Source organism: Lissotriton vulgaris, chromosome 3_1, assembly GCF_964263255.1.
Source record: "Lissotriton vulgaris chromosome 3_1, aLisVul1.2, whole genome shotgun sequence".
Lineage (NCBI taxonomy): Eukaryota > Metazoa > Chordata > Amphibia > Caudata > Salamandridae > Lissotriton > Lissotriton vulgaris.
Window position 1 is genome coordinate 953,545,899 of NC_141689.1, and position 18,407 is coordinate 953,564,305.

Sequence of the window (18,407 nt, forward strand, 5' to 3'; positions counted from 1 at the left end):
TCCTTCACAGAGTGAATTTTCCTATTCTAATATGGCCGCGCTCTTTTCACGCTGTTTTGCAGTCCTTTTTTTATTGCACCCATCTTGTTTTCATATCCGTCAACTCCGCGTTTACTTCGCGGAGTTCCTGATCGTAGAACCCACCTCCCGCAAACCTGCGCTGACACTGGTTGAAGTAAGTTTCTTCGTATCCAGTCTGTTACTTTTTTCTTTTCCCTGTTTTTTCACTCCACGCGCTAACCATTAGCGGTCCACTTTTGTTTATTCTAGCTGCCGTTCCAGCTACGCGGAGAGCACCTAAGAAGCCTCGCGTTTTGAGGTCTGTTTTTTAGCCTCCCATTTGTTTTTACGTTTTCACCTCCCCTCCAGCCTCCACCTAATCACATTTCACTTAGTTTCCATTTAGTTACCCGGCTCGTCTTGGCACGTCACTTTCACTTCGAGCATGGCTTGCTTGCACATTTTCTTTGCACCATCACCATTGTTCTGTGGTCCTCACTTTCTTTTGAGCCTCGTTCATTACTCTCACTGTGATTGCTCTATTATATTGCGTTTTTCAACTATCATGATTTATAATTCACATTTGGGTAGCATGAGGTCGTACCACTCAGTCACCCCTGTTTTAGTAACAATGTGACTTAACTGTTTCACTGATTTGGGTCATTTTTTCATATTCTGTTGTAGTGCTCCTCGATAAAGGACTTGGGTAGTCCGAAATGCATCGGAGCTTTCTCAATATATGATGTCTGAAAAGAAATAATGAGAAATAAAAAAATCATGGATTGACAAATCATTTAATAAACTTGCACAAATTGCAATTTTGGGAAATTTATTGAAACCTTTTGGAATCCACGGTGTCTTAGACACACAGAACCATAATAAGTGTGCCCTATACAGGGATGCGCCTACATTTCTGTAGCGCACTCACCGCCCTCAAGAGAACGAGCCCCGTGGCGACCTGTGCTATGTCCTGGTGCAAAGACTCCTTAGTCGCCGTTCTTGCCTCTAATATGTTGTCCAGTCGCTGGTTCAGTCTCCGCTCCTGCTCCGTTACTTCCGGGGGAGCATGAGCCCCACCATCCCGGGCTAGCGCGCCATGTCTTCTCGATTGTGTTCCACGGTGGGAGCTCCATCAGCAGCGGCCATCTTGCCTGCCTTGTGCGTCGTCATATGGTCGCCTTAGGTACTTCACCAGGCCTCGCGCCCTCCGTCACGGGAGCTTCGCCCTCTGCTCACCGACCTTGCTCGAACGTCTCAACAGTTCCATTCAGCAGCAAGCTCCCACGAGGGTCCCGGCAGCCACCGGAGACCGGGGTCGTAGACTGAGGGCGGGCCGCTCTTCACATGGTCGCCATGTCAGGGAGCGGGGAGGGGGTTGGGTGCTGCGTCTGCCGTGCACCAGCCCCACACACATCTAGTTCCTCTCCGAGGTCCCGTTCAGTTGGGCCCCGACTCTTCGCGCCCCGTTGGCAGATGTTTGCTATCCGGTTCAGTTCTGATCCGCCTCGCCCCGCGAGCAGTCTCTGCCGCTCCCTTGCGCCGCCATTTTCTCCACTCTCGGCTCAGCACCTCCGGCCTCCGGAATCGGGTCTCAGCTCTATGTTCGGTCTCCTGTTGGCCCCCAGCTGCTCTCCAATGCTTCTTCAATACTTCGTACGGGGAAACCGCCCCTCAGGGAGCGCTGATGGTGTGGTTTTCAAGAGAAATAGCGGGATCAGGCGCGGAGCTACAAGCTCACGCCGCCATCCCGATCGGCGTCCAAGCCACGCCTCAAGAAATAATGCATCTCATCATCAAAGTTGTGTCCGAACTCTAATGTTCTTAGTCTACAGATCCAGGTCGCCTCCTTCTTCCTCAAGGCTAGGAGTCTACCCCCACCTCTAGGATGTATGGGGACATGATCTATACCCATAAACCATATGGTATCTTCTAGAGTATGTCTATCATGCATATGATGGGTCATTGGGTACTTAAGATCACCGTTTTTGTGGGCTCTGACATGTTCCTGTACTCTCACTTTCAGCGCCCGTTTTGTGCTGCCCACATAAATTTGTCCACACGGACATCCCAAGATGTAAACTACATATTCTGTGTTGCAGTTAATGAAATTATTGATCTTATGTACTCGTGTAGTATTAAAGCAGAACTATTTCGTTTTGTCCTTGCCTAATTTACACATGTTGCAGCCTCTACAAGTATAGAATCCCACCAACTTGTTATTTAGCCAAACCGTTTTTTTCTCCCTTGTGATGTAGCTGGGACAAAGAACGTTTCTCAGGTTATTGCCTTGTCTGTATGTCACCCTAGGTTTCGCAGGCAGGAGCCCCTGCAGGCTAGGAATGGCTGTAAGCAGATGCCAGTGCTTGCGGAGAGTATTGTAAATTCTACCACTCTCCTCTGTGTAGGGTGTAGTAAACGCAATAAATGGTTGTTTAGACTTACGTTTTTCAGACGGGGCCAGAGTCACTTCCCTGGTTACTTTGGTGACTCTCTTGAATGCCTTGTTTAAGATATTAGAGGGGTATCCCCTTTGTCGGAAACGTTCCGTAGTCTCATTGATGTTATTTTGAAAGGTATCTGGGGTGCTACAATTGCGTCGCATCCTAATCATCTCCCCATATGGGATGTTATTAATGACATGAGGGGGATGTGCTCTAGCAAAATGTATTACAGCTAGTAGCTTTCCTATGGGTCCTGCTGTTGATCTTATTATTTTCAACAAAAAACGTCACATCAAGGAAGTTGATCTCCTTATTGTTGTATTCCATCGTGAAGCGTACGTTATAGGGGTTGTCATTTAGGTATTCATAGTAGGCCAGGAGGTCCGGGGCAGGTCCATTCCATAACATGATCACATCATCGATGTACCTGCCCCAATATATCACATAATCTGACCATTGCGATGCCCGACGGCCCCAGGCATGCTCCCGCTCAAACCAGCCCATAAAGAGCCCTGCGTAAGCGGGAGCAAACCTGGACCCCATCGCAGTCCCCTGCATCTGTTGGTACCATGTTGAGTCATGGAGAATTTTTTTTTGGATAGAATGATGTTAGTTATTTCTATCAGCATCTCATTGTGGCCCAGATGCTCAGCTGCTCTCTGTCCCAGGTAGAATTCAAGGGCATTCATACCGAATTCCTTTTTTATACACGTATATAGGCTGGTTACATCAAGTGTAACAAAGATTACATTTTCAGCCCATGTGAATTCCTCAAATTTAGCTAATATGTCTTTGGTGTCCTTGATATAAGCAGGAAGATTTTGTACAAAAGATTGTATGTATACATCCACATATTCCGACAGGCGTTCTGTTGGTGAATTAACCCCCAATATAATAGGGCGGCCAGGTGGTAATGGGCCACCCTTGTGGATTTTGGGTAAGATATATATACAGGGGAATGTCGGCTCAGTCACCCTCAGGTATCTGCATTCCTCCTCACTGATCAAACCCACTTCACGCCAATCTGTAAGCCTCATGTTTGTATATTGAAGTCAAATCGTTTTCCATCAACAACCACATTTTCAATGTTACTTCACATTGTGACATGAATGGCAACGAACAGCTGCATTAAGAGATACATTGTGTGCAACTACTGATTACAAAATATGCAGCCCTTCATGTGGGCGGTCTGTGTGCAGACACACATTTATAGCATATCTAGTTTTAAAAGCCACCATATTTTTCGTATTTTACACTGGCAGTGAGCTGCTCTTTAAGCAGGAGCTTCCCTTGCCACTGACACTGTCCCCAGCCCTTACAGTGTATCTGAAATGGCAACATGGAATTTTTTACTTTTACTAGAAGGCACCACAGTTTTCAGCTTTTACAGTGGCAGTGAGTTGCACGTCAAGCAGGCTTTGCTATTCCGCTAATACTGCCCCAGCCCTTCCAGACTTTCCAATTCACAATCCACCTACACATAATACCAGTACACTCAAAATCACATAATTACTATCCATATAATGCCACTGCACACTATGTCACATAATTCCACTACACACATCCACTCTACACCACACATTTACCCGTCACGCAATTCCACAACTAATAATTCCAACCCAACCTACATAATTCCACACTACATACATGTACGGGGACACCACCACATCACTCGGGGACACCACCACATCACTCGGGGACACCACCACTCATCACTCGGGAACACAACCACATCACTCAGGGACACCACCACATCACTCAGGGGCACCACTCAGGGGCACCACCACATCACTCAGGAACACCACCACATCACTCAGGGGCACCACCACATCACTCAGGGGCACCACCACATCACTCAGGGGCACCACTATGGGGCACCACCACATCACTCAGGGACACCACTACATCACTGGGCGACACCACCACATCACTCGGGGACACCACCACATCACTCGGGGACACCACCACATCACTCAGGGGCACCACCACATCACTTAGGGACACCACCACATCACTCTGGGACACCACCACATCACTCAGGGACGCCACCACATCACTCAGGGACACCACCACATCACTCTGGGACACCACCACATCACTCGGGGACACCACCACATCACTCGGGGGCACCACCACATCACTCGGGGACACCACCACATCACTCAGGGACACCACCACATCACTCTAGGACACCACCACATCACTCTGGGACACCACCACATCACTCGGGGACACCACCACATCACTCTGAGACACCACCACATCACTCTGGGACACCACCACATCACTCTGGGACACTACCACATCACTCGGGGACACCACCACATCACTCGGGGACACCACCACATCACTCAGTGGCACCACCATATCACTCAGGGACACCATCACATCACTCAGGAACACCACCACATCACTCGGGGACACCACCACATCACTCGGGGACACCACCACATCACTCGGGGACACCACCACATCACTCGCGGACACCACCACATCACTCTGGGACACCACCACATCACTCAGCCCAACCACATCATCACTCAGCTCCACAACAGCACTGTCCTTGCTTGCTACCAACAAGCATTGCCATAGTCAATAGGACTCGCATTAGGAAAGTGGAAGCTATAGGCTTTGTGACTAACAATGCTATTAATTTATATATTTTCAAAGCCAACACATATTTAAAAAAATTGTCATTTACAATACCAATAGCTCACACTTTCCTAGTGTGAGACCTATTTCATTGCAAATGCTTGTTTAATATCCTCCTCTCTCCCTGACCCTCTCAACACAGGCTGTCCTTATCTTACTCTTCCAAAAACCATCACACCCTTACCCCACGCTCTCAATCTTAAAGTTTATCCTTTCTCTTTTGCTCCTTCTGCCCTCCACTGTCTTCTGAGATGTGCACTGAAGCTGAGAAAAGCATCATAGTGCGCTATATCACAAGCCAACCATAAATTGACTCATACATTGGGTACATGCATGTTTGAAACTTTGTAACCCACTAGCGCCAACCCAGATCTTTTTAAGGTGGGCTAGTGCGCAGCACTACACTGAGTAGGTTGCAGTGTGTGCTATGTAGATGCTCCATGGTTAATGCTGTTAAGAGTGGGTTGGCTGGGACCGAGTGTCTTTGTACCCACCTTCCATCTGCGGGGGTTCGCTGCTCCCCTCCCCTTCCACAGACCCCGTGAAATGCGAAGGAAAGTTTTCTTCATCCTGCATTCTGCCTAATGATGCCCCTGGGGCAAACTGTCTGTTGCAGTTGTAGCAGGTGGGGGAGGGACTTTCTGTGCAGGTGCATGCTAAAAATGTGTCTTTAATGACCAGACCTGGATGGGCCGCGCTGCCTCTAATGCTTACTAAGTGCACTTACAGAGCTCACACAGGCCCCACAGCCAGGTCAACAGTAAGCCAGAGGCCTGTAATCACCGGGCCCTTACACCCCAGACCAGACCAGTCTGCATCTAATGACAGAGCTCTAAAATCCTTGGCCTTTGATATCTGGGCCTGGAATGGCCTGTCCCTGGTAACCCTGAGTTTGGCGCTCCCCGTACTAGTAATAACCGGGACGAAACTGTACCCGTGACCTGGACTCTGTGGTCTTCTAACCCGACCTACCGAGCCAGCCTGGCTCTAGTCACCAGGTACTCGCGCTCTCCCTGCGTTAATATCCAGGATAGTTCCAGCCTGCCACTTGTGACCCGGAGCTCAGTGCAGCCCTCCCCGTACCTTCAATGTCGTCGACTGGCCCGGCCTGTGTGTAGACTTTTGTGGCACTGCTCGAAGCACCGAGTTCGGACCCTGCATGTCTCTAGCGACCGGGAGCTCTGCACTCCTTACTTTAACATCCAGGACTAACGCAGCAAGGCCTGAGGTCCCTGTGACCTGGAACTCGCTGCCTCCCTTGCATTTAATATCAAAGACAAGCACCAAGGGAGCGTAGTCTCGTGGCTCACTTTGTTCTATTCATGGGGCTGTGCAGCTCTAGCAGGCGCAGCAGCAGGAACTCTGGCTGCACACAGCTCACCACAGCTGCTGCGCCCACGGTCCCTTTCGGACTCGTGCATGCACCGGCGTTGGACGCTTTTCTCACCCCCTGTTGCTGTGAGCAGTGCTGCCGTCCTTGTAACTGCTGCCCCAGAGACAGCGCCTCCCCCACCCTGAAGACGCGCACTTGCGGCTAGCGAAGTGCACTGGTCACTCGCGCATGCGCGTTACCCTACCATGGGGGACCTGGCATTTTATAGTTGAATACGCGCTACGTCATCAGTGGGTGGGCGATTATGTGGACATCTACGGGCGGCGGCACCACAGTTCAACGGAGCAGGCACCATAAGATCAGCCAAAGGAACGCGTGCATTCAAAACTATAAGGATAACATGGAATATATGTAAATTATAATACCCAGGATCTCTAGTAATGAAAAAAGACTAGAGCTAATTACAGGGTAGCCAAAACGTTGCAACAGGAGTTCATAGCTTGAAGATTTCTGAGAGTTCATTTAAACCTGACACTGCCGTGTCAAATTTGACAATTAACATTGCTTCCCTTTTGGATAATAGGAGGCTCATATCGCCTCCTCGGGGGTTCTTTTCTATCCTAGAGATGACTGTCCATTTGAAATCATTGGGTCCATGTTGCATTCTGTTCCAATGATTTACTAGCGGAGCATTTTCGACATTTCTCTTCAGCCTCGACTTGTGTTGAGATATGCGTTGTCGCACTCCCTGCTCTGTTTTTCCAATATACAGGCAACCGCATGGGCATTTGATGCCATAGACTACAAATTTAGATTTGCAGTTACTAAATACCTCATGCTTCCAGGATATGCCCTTATGTTGGAAAACAGCGCCCTGTATGGTGGTTTCCTCCCGCCCGGACCACCACAAGCTCCCGCTGTGGCAACTTTGGTGGTAAGTTCCCTCCCCCACTGGATAACCTTTGATGTAGTCATCAAGTGTGTTTGAAGCACAGGGTTCTAAGTGTCATTTTGAGATCAACTGTTTCCCGCCACTCTATCTTTTAGGTCCCCTGACTAGGTCTTTTCGTGCTGGGGATTCACTGAGTTCAGAGACTCTGATAGGAGTTATTCTCCCTATAGCATATGCTCTAGCTAGTGTTAATTACAAATGTGTACACCTTTTTGCACTTGTCTTACTTGTCACTATTTGTTTTTAAGAAAAACATATGTCTTTTCTCTTTTTGTTCAGTTGCCTAAGGCCCTGATGAGAATCTCCGAAGAATTAAAGGGGATTCGAAACACGTAGGCCTATCTTCTTACTGGTCTGCCCTTGTGTTTAAGAGTCACGTCCATCTATAGACTCTTTGCTATTTGCTGTACATTACCTATTTACATTTATTTGCAATGACTGTTTGAAATTGTAAAATCTTTTTGGTTTTGTACTATTTTTCAACCAATTACTCTGAATGTTTTGTTTAACCAAGGCAGTTTCAGTTATATACTTTTCTCTTGTAGATAATGTATATATGGTATGTTTGAGTTAAGTCTGTATGTGTCGAATGTGTGGCGAATGTGATATGATTGTAGTTTTGAATGGTGGATTGTTTTAAGTGACTGTATTCTTATGTGTCCGTTCTCATCTTGATTTTTTCCTATTGTTTTTTCCTTAAATGTAAAAATGAATTTTATAAAATATTGTTGATTTTCTATAAATAAAATTGCGATTAATAAGCATTCCCTTTCTGGAATAGTTAATAAAGAGCTTGCCTTTTAAACGGCGGACAGTTTAATTAATTAAGAGGCTGGGCGTGCAATGCACCACCATTTTATTAGTAAGGGGCCCCCTGGAGCACGGCCCCCCTGCAACACGGCCTGGGGCTTCGGGGACTCCTGTGTTAAGCCCTTGGCCGTGCACGCATGACGGCCTTTCGCACTATTAATTTCCTCTGCTGAGTGAAGGGGCTGGGGTTCTGGAGCGATGGGGCCCCCTGGAGCATGGGCCCCCCCCGCAACACGGTGGCCTTTGTTACGCCCCTGCTGACATAGCGCTAGGTGAAAATAAAGTGCCAACGACTGGGAGCTACAGCAAGCGGTCAATACAACACAACCCCCCAAGTCCTGTCCACTCCACACAAGTATTGTCCCTGGGCCACCGCAAGGAAGCACAAGGGGGCACCAAACAAACGTGCACTTAACCCCCACAGGAAATAGCAAAGCACTTGCCTGCCCAAAACGGAACCAAGTCCTGCACCACAAGGCCGGGCGAAGTGCTGGGGGCTCCCAGGTCACTCCACTCCCCAAGCAAGGAAAAGGCGTCCTCCGGCAGTATTAGCAGACGGCATGTCCCAGCTGGATCCGCTCATGCTCAGCAGCTGCGGCGTCCCAAACAGCAGGCCACGCCTCCCGGGAATGAACGGGGATAGCTAGCTGGCCACCATAGGAATCCACCAGCGGAACTAAGCGCCACACGGGGAGCACAGGTCCACACGCCGACACAGACTCCACCGCAAAGACAGAGCACCTCTGCAGACATGCTCTCTGCCCACTGCAGCACAGCCAGACCACAGAATCAGAGCAACAACCGACACACACCTTGTGCTACTAAACACAATGGTATGCCCTTCAAGTAACACAGCACAGAGTACATGTTTTGATTGGGCAGCCGTTGTGTGCTTCCACAGAAAAGTGCTGTACACAGTTGTGATAATTAAGTTTATTTATCCAGCTGCCTAAACTTGAACTTTAGGGGCACACACAACATTTGAATGCTACTGAAGTGTCATAGACAACAAGATAATGTATGTTGTTTTCCTCAGGCAGCAACACAGATAGGAGGAGGACAATCATTAACCTACATGGATTCTTACCCCTAACCTTTTAACCGACACCAATATTATTCTACACGTATTTGCTTCAACACAAATGCATAGCTATTTACTTGTAATACTTCACATTACCATACAACAGTCATTTCAAGCCAGACCTTTTGTCATTGCCATTGCTTGTTTAAAATATTTTCTCAAAGAAACAAAAGGCATGACAGGCCAATTAGTTTTGCCAATGCTTGTCAGATGAAGACGCTATGTAGGAGTTAAACTCATGAAAACGCCTTGGACCTGGCGCGCAGGCGCGTTATAGCATCAAATGATACAGCAACAACTTTTTTCCTCAATGCTCCATTTCTAGTAAGTTCCCTGCGTGACGTCAATTGAAGAGCGCTCCCTTATAAACTATTCATCATGGCATCACGCGCACCTATCCACCCTCCAAATCCAGGGCGCAAACACCCCACTTCCATGGGTCAGTCTCTACATTTCGCATTTAGCAAAGAATCTTATGACGGCCGTGAAGGAGTGCAGCATGCGCAATGTAGTTTCAGATTTGCAGTGCATCGGCGCGATACGATGACGCACCCGTTGTTAGGAAACAGACACTGATGACGCTTAAACTGAGTCTAGAGTCCATAATAAAGGGTGAATCGTTCACAGTAGAAACTAGAAGGACAGTTCTCGGAGTTTATTTCATTAAAGGCTAACGAAATGTCAACATATCAGCTTGTGTATTGCGGACATAAAACTTAACTCTTTATTAAACTTATTAGAAACATAATTTATTTTTCGGAAATAACAGAACTATACTAACACTACGAACACAAATGTAGCACCTGGACGTCGCTTGAGATTTTTTGTAAGCCAGAATAAATAGTGTCCAGGAATAAGTTATTATGAGCCAGAGGGTTGCGCTCGAGCTCCTGTCCAAGATGGCGGCCTGTGGGTCGCATGCTGGTCCTCTCTTTGTGTTGATTATTCACCAATGCTCCGCTGTATGGTGATGGGCTGCTGGGGCTGAAGACGCACAGCCGTCTCCGAACTACCTCCTAATCTGCGAGAAGCAATTCCGGCTGCCTTCCGAGCTTCACGCAAGTTAGGGTCTGAACCTGTCCTATTCACTTTCCCCACAGGAACTTTCGCGTCGCTTCTTTACCCTGTTGCCGGCGCCATGTCCGAAAACGAAGGCAGTCCGGAGCCCGGCCCGAGCTCCGACACCATCAAAGTCACAGTCAAGACCCCAAAAGACAAGGAGGAGTTCGCTGTGCGACAGGAGAGCACGGTGCGCGAGGTACTGTGAGAGCGACGTTTAACGGGAAACCGCGCGCAGGAGCGGGTTGTTGGTATCACCCATCAACAGGCTGGATAGCTTGTGCACTGAACATGTATATAAACAGGGCAGTTTGTTTAGCACTCTGCAACCTCTGTAGACTTTTAAAGGTCTCTTGCTAGTCCCTTTCTTATTTACTACTGATAATCTTTGCGATCTTGAATGAACAAGCAGTTCTGGTTTAAACCATGATGAATGTAGGCGACACAGAGTATATTTAGTTATTTACTCCTGGCAAAGGGTAATCGAGACTTCAAGAACTTTGCACTCAGCATTTAGCTTGTATGCAAAATCAGTTTAAAGGCAGTCTTGCCGTTTTTAAGCAATCTGAATAACAGGTGGTGTCAGTTGTAGTGCTCAATTGATAGAAAAACTAACATCATATTTTGACCTCCGGTGATTCGGTCTGTTGATCCGCAGGTCGAAAACAAATGCCAGCAGCGGGTTTTATTCGTTTACACAGCTCTTTTACGACATCTATATTAATCTTCGCTGTTGTCAAGTCAAGTCAGATAATTTATATAGCGCACTACCTACCCAGAGGGTCTCGAGGCGCTTAGAAAGGGGAGGAGGATTACTTGTCAAATATCCACGTTTTAAGTTGTTTTCTGAATGCTAGGTGGTTCTGGGTAAGGCGAAGGTAAGCGGGGAGTGAGTTCCATGTTTTAGCAGCCAGGTATGAGAAGGATCTGCCTCCCATGGTGGTCCTGTTGATGCGAGGTACAGTGGCGAGGGCTTGGTTGGAAGAACGTAGTTGGCGTGAGGGGGTGTAGAAGGACAGTCGTGAGTTGAGGCATTCTGGTCCGATGTCGTAGAGTGATTTGTGTGCGTGAGTTAGCAGTCGGAAGGTGATTCTCTTATTGACGGGCAGCCAGTGGAGGTCTTTCAGGTGACCGGAGATGTGTTCGTTGCGCGGGATGTCTAATATGATCCTGGCTGAGGCGTTTTGGATTCGTTGGAGTTTCTTCTGGAGTTTAGCGGTAGTACCTGCGTAGAGGGTGTTTCCGTAGTCCAGTCGGCTTGTGACTAGAGCATGGGTGACTGTTTTCCTTGTTTCGGTGGGGATCCAGCGAAATGTTTTTCTGAGCATGCGAAGAATGTTGAAGCAGGATGAGGATATGGCGCTGACTTGTCTGTTCATTGAGAGTGAAGAATCCAGGATGACGCCTAGGTTCCGTGCGTGGTCTGTCGGGATGGGTGCTTTTCCAAGGGCTTCTGGCCACCAGGAGTCGTCCCATGCAGAGGGGGATGTACCTAATATGAGGACTTCTGTTTTGTCTGAGTTCAGTTTCAGACGGCTTTGTTTCATCCATTCGGCAACTTCTTTCATTCCTTCGTGTAGGTTAGTTTTGGCGGTGCTGGGGTCATTGGTGAGAGAAAGGATAAGTTGAGTGTCATCCGCGTAAGAGATGATGTTGAGGTTGTGTTGGCGGGCAATGGCCGCGAGGGGGCTCATGTAAACGTTGAAGAGGGTGGGGCTGAGTGAGGATCCTTGAGGTACGCCACAGATGACTTCAGTGGCTTCGGACTTGAATGGTGGGAGGCGGACTCTCTGGGTTCTTCCGGAGAGGAATGAGGTGATCCATTCAAGTGCTTTTCCTTGTATTCCGATGTTATTGAGGCGTTGTAACAGGGTGCTGTGGCAGACTGTGTCGAATGCTGCAGAGAGGTCGAGGAGGATGAGGGCGACTGTGTCTCCATTGTCCAATAGAGTTCGAATGTCGTCTGTTGCTGCGATGAGGGCGGTCTCAGTGCTGTGTTTTGCTCGGAAGCCAGATTGTGAGGAGTCGAGGGATTTGTTGGCTTCGAGGAAAGCGGCGAGCTGGTTGTTGACGGCTTTCTCGATGACTTTGGCCGGGAATGGAAGGAGCGAAATGGGGCGGTAATTTTTGAGTTTGGTGGGGTCCGCTGTGGGTTTTTTCAGAAGGGCGGTGAGTTCAGCGTGTTTCCAGTTTTCCGGGAAGGTGGCGGAGTTGAAGGAGCAGTTGATGACGTCTCGGAGGTGCGGTGCTATGACGGAGTCTGCTTTGTTGAAGATGTGATGAGGACAAGGGTCTGTGGGGGATCCTGAGTGGATGGAATTCATCAGGCGGATTGTGTCCTCAGTGGAGATTGGGTTCCAGTCGTTGAGGGTGTTCACGGGGGGAGAATGTTCCGCAAATGGTTGGGTGGGTTGGTCTCCGGGTTGGTTGTCGAAGCTGTTGTGGATGTCTGCAATCTTGTTGTGGAAGAATGAGGCTAGGGAGTCGCAAAGGGCTTGAGAGGGGGTGATGTCGTTGGAGTTGGCCGAGGGGTTGGAAAATTCTTTGACGATGGTGAAAAGTTCCTTGCTGTTGTGGGCGTTGTTGTCGAGTCGATCCTTGAATGCTGTTTTCTTGGCCTTTCGGATTAGTTGGTGGTGAGTGCGGGTGGCGTTTTTGAAGGCGTCCTTGGTGCTAGTGGATGGGTCTTTTTTCCAGGCCTTTTCAAGGGAGCGGCAGAGTTTCTTGGACTTCTTAAGATCATCGTTGAACCATGAGGCCTTCTTGCTGCCAGGTTTGCTTTGACGTTTTTTCAGTGGTGCTAGGGTGTCGGCGGTGTTGGATAGCCATAGGGTGAGGTTGGCGGCGGCTTGGTTTGGGTTAGAAGAGTGGGCTGGTGTGTTTAGAAGGAGCGATGCGGAGATCTGGTCGGTGGTGATCTTGTTCCAGTTTCTTTGCAGAGTTGGTTGGAGGTGGTTGGTGGGTTTTGGCTTGTTATAGGTGAAGTGAACGCAGCTGTGGTCAGTCCAGAGGAGATCCGTAGTGTGGCTGAAGGAGACATGGTTGCTGGAGGTGAAGATGGGGTCTAGTGTGTGACCTGCGATGTGGGTGGGGGAAGTGACTAGTTGTTTAAGTCTGAGGTTGGGGAGGTTGTCCAGCAGGGTGGTGGAGTTGCGGTCGTTGGTCTTTTCAAGGTGAAAGTTGAGGTCTCCCAGAAGGATGTAGTCTTTGGAGGGGAGCGCGTGTGGAGTGATGAAGTCCGTGATGTCTTCACTGAATTTTGCGCGGGGTCCTGGTGGTCTGTAGAGGAGGGTGCCTCTGAGTGTGGTCTTGGGGTCGATGTGGATCTGGAAGTGAAGGTGTTCGGAGTTGGCGAGGTTGGCGTCAGAGCTGGTTGAGATGCGGATAGTTTTCTTATGGACGATAGCGATGCCTCCTCCTGTGTGGCTGGAACGGTCCTTGCGTGTGATCTTATATTCTTCAGGGATGGCAATGGTGATGTCTGGGGCGGAGGAAGCGTTCATCCATGTTTCCGTTAGGAAGGCGACGTCTGGAGAGATGTTGTCCATCTTTACTTCCGTATTTAGAGTTCCTAGGTTTAGGTTCCCAACCTACTGTGCTTGTCAACACCGTGATGCTAAATTTGCACCACCTCAACCCACTATTGTTGCTGATGTTTGGGATTTCCTGCTACATTTTTGGGCTGTGGTACCTGCTGTAGTTTTCACTCGCTTTAGTGTAACGTGTATCATCACTTTAAGCCAACTCATTGGTATTCACTTACTTGACCTAGGAAGGAGAGCCTGTTTACACGGAAACCTCAGTAGCAATCGCTTAACGAGTTTAATACTCTTGGAAAGTAATATTACCTCTTTGTCACACCAGCCTCTCATTTTTTGAGGGAATGCGTTAGTTAGTCCAGTGTTTATGAATTAATGACATTCAACTCAGCTCTGTTAAGTGGCCCTCTAGGGTGACTTTCAGTTTTGCTTTTTCAGTATACAGCCCTATCATATTGGAACGTATAAGACGATCCACCGGGCTAGTTTTGCTTTTCGAACGTAAGACTTCTCTGCAACATCAGGTGTTCTGTTTTACTTTTGTTCTGCTTCACAAGGTGCCTCCATGTGAAGATTATGTACTTCGTTGTTGGTGCCAGAACATTTTATTTATAGAACACATTTTCCCGATCTGTTTTGCAACTTTCCAAATTAATATTGTGCTTTATCTTCAAACACCAGTTAGTCATAAAGAACAGTGGAATAAGCATGCCTTAAAAACCCATTTTGATGTCTGGCCGAATAGACAAATGTACAAAACAGCGCTACGCTACTTTTTACCTTTGCACTGGTCATGACCTAGGGCAGTGAAATGGTCTCCCACCAGAAGTGCCCTCTCCTCTTTTTGGTGGTAGTACGGCCAACTAGGCATTGGAGTGCCCGCCAAGTGTAGGAGCTGCACTCGATGATGAAGCATGCCACCTAAGTGGATGAGATTCTAGCATTATGATGTCCTTAATGGATATACACAGAGACTTATAGGGCAACTACTGTTTGGCAGAAGCTTACTTTTGCAACGCTGCATGTGTTGCTATTTCTTATGGTGGGAGGATATGCACCACCAATTTGAATCTCCCTATGGCCCCTACCATCTCTGTTGAGGGTATTAGCATGCCGAAGACTATATAAACATTTTTTTTGCCAAGTAATGGAAAGTTGTACATAGAAGCAGTACAGTGAGGATAGGGCAGAACTGCCGATTCTCATACCGGTTCTACTTATTTATAAAGTTTTATATTGTGCGAACAAGATCCCGAAGGATATCAGAGCGCTTTTCAAAGGAAGGAAGGACATGAATCCATTATCACCAACAGGAAAAGATAACACAACAGGAATACATGCTAAGTACAGACAAATAATCGCAAAAATCCCAAACAAATGAATCAAGGAGTGTAGTACCATAAACAGGTATGTAACCCACTTCGAAGGGGGTACACACTGCGGAAAAGAAGAGCATAGATCAAATATCGACATTAAGTAGGAATACACAATAGGAATACTCGCTTGTTTGCCAAACAAGAGAGTCAAGGAGAGTAATACGATCAGCATGAATATAATGAGCTATGAAAAGGGACACTCAATGCGGTAAAGAAGGGCAGCATCACATGAGGGTACAATGGTAGTAAGAACAGTGATTTCGAGCAAATTATCCTGGGCCAAGTTAAGGTAAAAATGTGTTCATTAGGAATCTTTTGGCTTCTAGTTTGAAAGCAGTCGTTGAGGAGATTCTGCATTCTTCTGGTGGAAGAGACTTCCAAATCCTTGGGGCAGCGCCTGAGAAGGCTTGGAGACCAGTTCTCTTTTTGCTAAGGGTGGGTGGATTCAGGAGGAGAGTGATAGCGCTTCTTGAAGCTCTCCCACCGCAGGATAATTCAAGCTTTTGTGCTAGGTACCTGAGAGTTTTGAAATGCAGGGCTTTGTGCACTAGAACGGCAATCTTTAAATGAATTTGAGCTTCATAGGGCAACCATATAAGATATTTTAGGATTAGGGATATGTGCTCACTTTATTTATTACCAGTGACCAGTCTGGCCGCAGCGTTCAGTGATGCCCTTAGGGGAGCCATAGTGTATTTGGAAAGGCCACAGAGAGAAGCGCTGCCACAGTCCAGCCTCGGCAGGACCAGTGCTTGTACCACCTGCTTGAAGTCCTTTTGTTGAAGGAATGGCTTGATGTTTCTGAATGTCCTCACCAAGAGATTAACTCCCTTACACACATTGCTAATATGATTTTTCATATTCAGGTGTTTGTCCAGGGTGATTCCGAGAGATTTGGCTGAGTCTATGATGAGAGGGGTGCAATCTAAGGCAGTGAGGTGAATCAGCCAAGGGTCTAGTTTGGGAATGTGGTTAGGGGGAGAGATGAAAAGGAATTAAGTTTTGGAGGTGTTGAGCAGTAGATGGTTCTCCATTAACCAATTTTGCGTAGTAAATGGAGTTGAGATGAGTGAGATGATGTCCGGGGATGAGATTTTCAGATCAAATTGTGTGTCATCCGCGTACATATGGAAGAGAATGTTTGTGGAATTTAGAGAGTTAGCTAGTGGTTCCAAGAAAAGGTTGAAGAGGCTTGGAGATAGGTTGGACCCTTGAGGGACTCCCATGAGTACTGGAGAGGGCTAGGAGAGCGAGTGGTTTGCCTGGAGTCTTTGTGATCTGTGGTGAAGGAAGGATGAGAACCATTGTCACACCCGACCCGAGAACCCCATCCTGATCTTCAAAATGGATAGAAGGTTGTCGTGATTAACCGTGTCGAAAGCGGAAGAAAGGGCAAGGAGTTTTAGGAGGCAGGAATCATTTTGGTGCAACATTTTAAAGATGTCTTCCATAATGTGCGTGAGAGCCGATTCGGTGCTGTGACCCTTCTGGAAGCCGGATTTATGTTGGTCTAGGAGTTGGAAATTATTTATGTGAGCACAGAGTTGGGATTGTACGCATTTTTCAAGTAGTTTGGCTAATGTGGGGATGTTGGAGATAGGCTTGAAATAATAAGCTTAAGTGATTCAAAGCTGAGGGTCTCTGTCATCCAACTTTGGCCTGCTTTCTTTGAGGACAGGTCTGTCCCTGGTAAGAGTAATCTATAAGCACAGTTTTTAGTAACCTGAAACGAATGGAAAGTTATACTTTTATTTAAACACATTTTATTAGGTTTAACACAGGAATAGACCTTGGTGGTGAAATCCACCTAATCCACCTTGTATGACATATCCATCATTAGAAAGCTCTTCTTGATTGAATAGCTGAGAGGTCATTGTAGTAGCAATGCTAATGAGACTGTAAAAATCTGAGGCATATATGGATTTGGTAGGTGGATATTATTTGTGTATATGCTTGTGTCTGATAGAATACATGTTTTACTTTTTTATCATTTTTGCTACTGTCAGCGAATGACTGTTTTAGTCATTCAGTGACATCTACCAAGAATGGAAAGAGATGATATCCAGGCTGATGTGGTAGTGTTTTTATCTCTCATAGCTCCCAATGTGATGCTCGAGGTGATATGGCGGAGCATGCTAGTGGGGCTTTCCCCAAGCTTATTTTAACAGGGTTGAACGGTTGGTAACGCATGAGCAGGTGTCTTTAATGCAAAGAAGCATTCTCGTATTCAGACATTGGATCTTTATAATATATATGTCATAGTTGTACTCGTTATTAAAGAAACTCAATATATTCTCATTCCCCAATACAGGGTCAGAACCTAGAGCCTCATAATGAACATTTATTATGTGAATCATGTAATTAAAGTATGAGGGGATAAGTGCTGTTCAGATATTCTCCTAGATTCTTTGAAATACTATCTACTGGAAGCAGCATGGAGAGCAGGCTGGACCGCAAGTGGACCGGGTCATTCTTCGTGTAGATGCTCGTTACAGTGGTAAGAAAAGTTAGCATCCTATTTACAGAGATTGTGAAGCTTATTACAGTCAGTCATGCAATTATTGCATGCAGCGTCAGAATGGCGTTCCATACCTTTGGGTTCGCTCGACAGATACCTTTTAGGTTAAGGTAAAATGGTTTCTGACAGGGTCAGAAGGCGGAAGAAATGTTGAAAAAGACAGATGCTTGATATGCTCTGCAACATCTCTGGAGTAGGATCCCTCCTATTTCTCTCAATGTTAGTCTTTAGAGCATAGCACTTTTAAATACCTACATGTCACAGACCAGATAGAAACAGTTCTCTTTCGAATCCGCTAGCAAGGAGCCACTCCGAGAAGAATATGGCTAGTTGTAAAGCAGATTTTATGTCCTCAGCTACATTGCCACACAGTTTGGGTCGAGAGAAGTTCAGTGCTTTCCAGTTGGCTCAGTTGTTCTTGGAGTTTTCTTTGAACAATGACAGCAAATGATATATAACCCAGTGCGTGTTCTTGTGTCCATATATGTGCTAGTAGTCTTCAGCTTATACTGTGTTTTTGAATATTAATCAATCAAGGAATTGTAAGCGCGCTACTCACCCGTGAGGGTCTCAAGGTGCTGGGGGAGGAGAGGAGGGGGGGGGGGTCCGCAGATCTGTTTAGCCGAAGAGCCAGGTCTTGAGGGTC

At 47.1% G+C, this 18,407-nt stretch overlaps 1 protein-coding gene across 1 annotated transcript in view; it reads left to right on the forward strand.

Annotated features, from left to right (window-relative positions):
- The first annotated feature begins 10,134 nt into the window (after positions 1 to 10,134).
- Positions 10,135 to 18,407, forward strand: part of UBQLN1 (ubiquilin 1) — a 564,657-nt gene continuing 556,384 nt past the window's right edge. The window contains exon 1 of the mRNA XM_086961317.1: positions 10,135 to 10,527. Within this exon, the coding sequence (XP_086817443.1) occupies positions 10,408 to 10,527 (120 nt within the window). The 5' untranslated portion in view covers positions 10,135 to 10,407. The remainder of the gene's footprint in view (positions 10,528 to 18,407) is intronic.